This window comes from Triticum urartu, chromosome 4A (assembly GCF_056163025.1).
Source record: "Triticum urartu cultivar PI428250 chromosome 4A, HENAU_Tu73, whole genome shotgun sequence".
Taxonomy (NCBI): domain Eukaryota; kingdom Viridiplantae; phylum Streptophyta; class Magnoliopsida; order Poales; family Poaceae; genus Triticum; species Triticum urartu.
Window position 1 is genome coordinate 72,859,306 of NC_141876.1, and position 7,377 is coordinate 72,866,682.

A 7,377-nucleotide genomic window follows, 5' to 3' on the forward strand; every position below is an offset into this window, starting at 1 on the left:
GAACCACGACGTCGAGGATTCAAGCAATTCCGTATACAATTCCCTTTTGTCAATCGGTATGTTACTTGCCCGAGACTCGATCGTCGGTATCCCAATACCTTGTTCAGTCTCGTTACCGGCAAGTCACTTTACTCATACCGTAATGCATGATCCCGTGGTCAACCACTTGATCACTATGAGCTCATTATGATGATGCATTACCGAGTGGGCCCAGAGATACCTCTCCGTCATACGGAGTGACAAATCCCAGTCTCGATTCGTGCCAACCCAACAGACAATTTCGGAGACACCTGTAATGTACCTTTATAGTCACCCAGTTACGTTGTGATGTTTGGCACACCCAAAGCACTCCTACGGTATCCGGGAGTTCCATAATCTCATGGTCTAAGGAAATGATACTTGACATTCAGAAAAGCTACAACAAACGAACTACACGATCTTTGAGCTAAGCTTAGGATTGGGTCTTGTCCATCACATCATTCTCCTAATGATGTGATCCCGTTATCAATGACATCCCCATGTCTATAGCCAGGAAACCATGACTATTTGTTGATCAACGAGCTAGTCAACTAGAGGCTCACTAGGGACACATTGTGGTCTATGTATTCACACATGTATTACGATTTCCGGATAATACAATTATAGCATGAATAATAGACAATTATCATGAACAAGAAAATATAATAATCATTTTATTATTGCCTCTAGGGCATATTTCCAACATTTACAAGTTGGGACTAGCTGAGTCCGAACACTTGGCTTAGCACCTCCTCGGCAAAGGCAAGGGCGAGTGGCGCGGGACGGAGTTCACACACGACGGTCACCGCCAGGCGAACGCGGCCAATCATCTGTGCAAGGCGAAGTAGCTCCGCCGTACCGATTCATGACTCTGGGGAGACCTTCGGCTGTAGAAAGGACGATGACAATGGCGACGACGATTTTGGCCGTAGAAAGGACGATGTCAACGGCGACTACGATTTTGGCAACTAAGGTGTTGTAGCATCGGAGGCACCCTTTGTCCCTAACACATCGGACGTGTCCACGAATGTTTTGCGTGTCCGATTTGATGCACGAGCAAATGAAGTTGCCCTAACATTTTCAGTTTTTTTGAACATATTTATCTTTTTTTCAGTTGAATATATTTAACCCCTTAAACAATCATACTCTCTTCATCCATATATTATATATAGGGTCTAATACGATGTTTGAGGGTTTCTTTAACCATTAACAAGATTATCAATGCATGAGGCTCGTTTGATATAAAAATTATATCATTAGAATCTTCTCACATACAAATTTAACATATGCTTTGTGTAGATGCATATTATATATTATTGCTCTAATGCATGATCAAAGAAAACCTTGATGCTTTGTGTAAAAGCATATTATATATTATTGCTCTAACCAACGGTAAAAGAGAATCTAACCAATGGTAAAAGAGAATCTGGTCAAAGGGAATCTAAAATAATGTATTATAACGTAGGATGGATGGATTATATCATAAACGAATTTTGCTAATATGTTTGTTGTATATGTTAGTTGGTTATATCAGAAACGAATTTTGCTAATATTATGAAAAGTTATGTATTGTTTCATACTGTAAGATGCCCTTTTTAAGTTGGGTATTCTAGAATGATTCACCCAAAAAAAGGGTATTGTAAGATGCTTTATATTGAAACCAGTAATGAAATTAAGGAAGGGAATAAGGCAAACTAGCAATTAAGAAGTAAAAATGTAGATTCTTGCAAATGTGACTGATCAGGGTATCCAACTAATCAGGGCACCTAAGGGCGTGTTTAGTTTCTTGTGTGGCACCTGCCTCGCACCCGCCATGCAAAATCTATTGCGTTTGGTGGCCTGTGCGGCCTCCTCAGCCTGACCCAACATATGCAAAAGGAGGCCTCTCAGCCAGGCTGAGGGGCACGCAGGAATCGGCCGTATCTCCGAGCCAGGCTCGTGTCTGCAGCCGCAACTCTCGTCTCGTGTCTCCTTTTCCTCCTCCTTTCTCACATATCAGATTGGATTGTGTAATCCATTGCCGCTGCCGCTGCCTGAGATCCCTCGTCCAGTCCGGACTCTCTAGTAGGCGCTCCTCCACGTCCACGCCGAGGGACACGCCGCCCGCTGCCGACCGAGCTCCGTCGCCGGTGCTCCTCCATGCCCACGCTGGGACACGTCGTCCGCCACCAGTCCGGGCTCCCTAGCCAGTGCTCCTCCACGCCCACGCCTGGGGACACGCCGCTTGCCGCCGGCCGAGCTCCGTCACCGGTGCTCCTCCATGCCCACGTCGGGGACACGCCGTCCGCCACCAGTCCGGGCTCCCTAGCCAGCCCTCCTCCACGCCCACGCAGGGGGCCATGCCGCCCGCTGCCGGCCGAGCTCCCTCGCCGGTGCTCTTCCATGCTCACGCCGTCCACCACGGATCCAGAGGGGAGCACCTACGCGCTGCGGGCCGCAACCGGCGCTGCGTTTCTTCCCCTCTCCCCCCTGAGTTTAGTTCAGATTTCCCTTCTTTTACATGTTTCATGGAATGATCCAGATCCAATTGAAATTGTTGAAATTGGAAGAAAAAGGTTCATAGAATTAAGCTCAAATGCAGTCTACCAAACAAGATCTATTGTATATAGCATCTTTCATGCAACAATATTATACAGTGCACCAAACACACTTCTCAACCAATCTCTGCATCAGCTCAGCCAGGTCACGCTCACCTAGGATCCCTCATGCGATGCAGACTAAAGCCACCAGGCAACCAAACACGCCCTTAAGGTACCTGAGAGCAACAACATCACACGCAAAGGTAAGCATGAACGGACAACAACACATCCAAACGTGACGCATCGCTCTCGTCGTGGTTTCCTACACGAAAGCTCACATCTCGGCCTTCGACGGCCTGACCTCCGCGTCCGCGCCCTTGCCGCCGCTGTTGGCGTCCTCCCCGGCGATGTTGATGACGCGCGGCTCTCGCCTTTGGTGCTCGGCAATCTTGGGCACTGTGACGGTGAGCACGCCGTCCTCGAGGCGCGCGGCAACGCGGTCGACGTCGGCGCCGGCTGGCATGCGGAACCGGCGCCAGAACCTCCCCGCGGCGCGCTCGGCGCGGTGCCACCTCTCGCCCTCCTTCTCCTCGTCCGCCTTGCGCTCGCCGGAGACCCGCAGCACCCGGTTCTCCTCCACCTCCAGCTTCACGTCATCCCGCCTCACCCCGGGCACGTCGAGCGAGATGACGTGCGCGTCGGGCGTCTCCTTCCAGTCGCACCTCGCCAGCGCCACCGCCGACGTGATGGACCCTCCCGGGCCGCCTGCGGACGCCGGCCTCTGCACCGCGAGCGGGGTCTGCTCCAGCACCCGGAACGGGTCGTCGAGCAGGTCCCACAGCCCGCTGCTGACGCCGTACGGCACCAGCCCGGCGACAGTCGGGGCCAGAACGGCCAACGCCAGAACAGCCGTAGTCACCAGAGCCTTCTTGGACACTGCCGCCATTGCCACCTGTTCTGTATGAAGCTTCAATTGTTTGATGAGACCTTGCTGTTTCTTTCTCGAATGTGTGGATGCGCTATGTGTGCTTGATTCTTTTTCTCTCTTGAGATGATATGTAGTAGAAAGTGTTTGCGCGCTATTTATAGAAGGTGGCATGAGGGGTCAATTCCATGAAGGTGTGAGGTGAGCTCGAGGACTCGAGAAAGTTCGTTCGGTCGATCATTCCGTTCATTTCTAGGAGCTTCGCGTAGTGTTGAGTAGGAGTCGGGGACGGAGGTGGGTGACGAGGTTGTTCCAGCATGCTCTCGAAATATCTTCGGCCTGGCCGGCCAACTGGGCTGGCCAATTCGGCGTCATCAGGGAGTTTGTTCCTTGCTGCTGCGAAGTTTTTTTTCGCTTTATTATATCTATATCTATATCTATACTCCTATCTAGTGTATGAATATCACCCCATATGAACGGTAGGATCTTTCTTATACGACGGCCCACATTAACTGTCTTTGGGTGAAGGACAACGTGGCTGCAACTTGGACCGTTGGATAGACTAATCGAACGATCCACAATGCAGGGATTCGCGGCAGCCCTGCCACGGTGCTGCAGCATGCCCCCTCTCTGAACATATGCACGTACGTATGGGTGATTCTTCTCTGTCCTGAAAGTTCTGGCATGCTCACGTGTAGTATAGCAACTACTACTATAGTAAGCAAACAAGAGAGATAGAGATTAAAATATTCCGGCATGCTCACGGTAGAAAAAATGAAACCAACCCGAAAACTAACCCTGTTGGCTTTTCTCAGCTGTCCAGCTAACGGATCGACGCCCCGTCCTCGCATGCTCACGTTAGTAGTAGTATTAGCGAGATGCAGCGGTACAGCATCCGGGAAGGTGCGTATTTCTCTTTTTGTCAAATTAGAGAACTGCAAGTATAACAAAAACATGAATGTGATAAATGTTGGGACTTAATGGATCCATTTTACAAATGTTATGACATGGTTTTCACTTTGTTTTTATTAAAAAAAGTTATGTATATTTGAACCGATCTAATATATGTAGTCGTTGTTTAAATAAATTTCTCTAGATTCTCCTTGAGCCACGTCACCCAAATTATTTCTGCCATTGGACATAGTAGATTAGTCTATGACAGCCATCAGATCTACACTTGGGAGCAGTTGCACCAAGCTCATGCACCCAAGCATGCAATGCCTCTCATAACTGACGTCTAAACATGCATGCGTCGCCATTTATCACGTCCTTTATTTGATTTGTGGTTCTGGACAGTGTATTGTAAACTCCATCAGTCAATGAATGAAATAATTGTTTTCCCGCTGCTGCTGGTGTAGGTAGCTCTTTTGATATTTTGCTTTTTGTTTTCAATATTACTTTCCTCTTTATCTATGAATTGGATTGTGATCTCTCTTGGAGTGGTTTTTGTACTGTAGCTTCTACAATCTCAAGTATTAACCCATCAAGGTGCTAAAGTAAGTCCCCCTTATATATCAAACGTGTTATAGGATCTCCATCTTGCCCATATATCTTGCATGCCATATTTATTGATGATTAATTTATTTTCTCATGTTTACAAAATAATCTGACGCGATCATTGGATCCAAAACCTTACTGTTTTCCTTATGAATCAATTAAAGTTACACGAAAATACTATTACTACCATCGGACCTATTTGCCCATTCAATTATTTACATGCATACTGTGTATGCATATGTCAACAGTTGCAGTGTCCATTTTAATTCTTCCTTTCTCATACCAGCATAACACAAGAAATCCTGCTGCAACGCGCGGAGTATCTACTAGGTACTAGAGAAGGAGGTCCCTAAGGTACGTAGGATTCCTACAGGTTTTTGGAAAAAAACATGAATCTTGTTCCAAATTCGACATTGCCGTGGCCCTGAACATTTTATAACAATACATGAGTCTTATTCTTAATTTGTGAACATTCAAAAAAATCAAGGACATTTTGTAAAATTTACGAACACTTTCTACTTTTTGTGAACATTTCTTAAAATTCCTGAATACATTTTTCATTTTGCAAGTATATGTTTCTAAAATCTGTACTTTAATCCTGTGGCCAGTGTTTTGGGGAGAAAAACGGCTAGAAACCCGAAGAAAGGAAAGAAAATCGATCAAGTGTCCCCGTAGCACCAAAGTGAACTGTCCGGTCGCTCACCTCATGTGCGATTGCCCACCAATTCGTCGTAATGAGCGTCGTATTAGAGCACTCCTCCTAACCAATGCTTAAGGCAGAGATGCATAAGGCGTAGAATAGGATTTCCCATAAATGAGATGTAGAGGGTTTCTAAAGAGAAAACCGGCATTTCCGTCATATAGTTGACACAACATGCATTCTCTCGCACCTACTTGGCTTGGCCCGGCCCAATATTATCTTTGTGATGTGTGCATTTTTTCGAGTGTTAAGAAATATTTACAAATATAATTTCTAGTTTATTTTATATTTAAAAAATACACGTTAACTTTCTAGGGTTTCTTTGGTAACATTTAAATTAAATTCAACAAGAAAATGTATGCGCTTTGAGTTTTTTTATTTCTTTCGGTATTCTACGGTTTCCTTTTTCTTTCTGTTTCTCATTGCCATTTATAAGTCTTATATATTGTTTTGGTTCTTTTACTTTCAGTTTATACTCCTAGTTTTTGTCTATTTTATTTCCTTTTCAGGTTTCCTCTTGGGGTTTTCTCCTTCGGGTTTTACTTTTTAGTTTATATAAAATACACAACAAACACTTTCTAAGTATACCATAAAGGCTTTAAAATACATGTTGGACATTTTTCAGAAAATATAGGATAGCAAATTTTTAAACATGCAGTGAGCATTTTACAAACACTTTAAACATTTAATAGTGCATGGTGACCATTTTTTACACATAAATATTTTTAAGTACCTTTTTAAATATTTTGCAATACTTTTTCAATATTAAACGTGGTTTAACAATATATCCTTATATATATTCAGAATCTCTATACCCATTTAGGTTGGCGTGCATGTTTATGGCCTATATATTTTCAGAATCTCTTATATATTTTCAGGATGTTCCCTGTTTGACGTGCGAATAGGGAACATCCTGGTCCTGCTATATTTGAAACACGCACCGTGGCGAGAGCTGCCCTACTATATGGGCCGGCACATTGCCTGCTCCCCCTCCTTATCGCGTTGCAAATATTCCAGAACATTCCATGAACTGGTTTTGTGTTTTTCCAATGTGTTTTTATTTTAAATTTTTAGGTTCTAATTTATTATTTTTAGTTTTTTATTCATTTTTATTTCCGTCAATATATTTTTAAAATACGAATCATTTTTCAAATCTAATTCCTAGATTTTTTTAAGTTTGGAACATTTTTCAGAATAGGAGAACATTTCATAAATTCATGGATATTTCCCAAAATTCAGAAAAAAAAACTGGAACATATTTTAAATTTGATACTATTTTTTCAATGCGTGAACACTTTTCGATATTCTGGAACATTTTTAAAGCTCATAAATATATTCTGAATCCTGGAACATTTTTAAACATTTGGAATTTTTTTAAATTAGAGAATGATTTTCAAATTCGGAATATTTATTCAAATTCGTGAACTTTTTATGAAATTCTGTAAATTCGGGAATATTTGTGAAGTTTTTAACATTTTATGAATTCAGAGAATTTTTTAAATCCTGATTGTTTTGTTGAAATTTGGAAATTCCGAATATTTTTTTGGATTTGCCAAAAAAATTGAAATTGTTTTTTTTAAATCATGCATGTTTTTTGAAATTCGAAACTTCTTTGAAATACCAAACAATTTTAGGATTTTTTGTGAACATTTCTGAAAGAAGGGGAAAAGGAAACAAAAACAAAATGAAGATGGGGGCACTTGTTTCTGAAATGCAAA

General features: G+C 43.1%; 1 protein-coding gene across 1 annotated transcript; it reads right to left on the reverse strand.

The window, feature by feature from the left end:
• Positions 1 to 2,601: 2,601 nt before the first annotated feature.
• LOC125553574 (21.9 kDa heat shock protein-like) lies at positions 2,602 to 3,728 on the reverse strand. The gene is made up of 2 exons (XM_048717342.2): positions 2,864 to 3,728; positions 2,602 to 2,773 (listed from the first exon to the last, which is right to left on the reverse strand). Exon 1 carries the CDS (start codon positions 3,634 to 3,636, stop codon positions 2,872 to 2,874), a length of 765 nt encoding a protein of 254 aa, XP_048573299.2. The 5' UTR covers positions 3,637 to 3,728; the 3' UTR covers positions 2,602 to 2,773; positions 2,864 to 2,871.
• Positions 3,729 to 7,377: the final 3,649 nt, after the last annotated feature.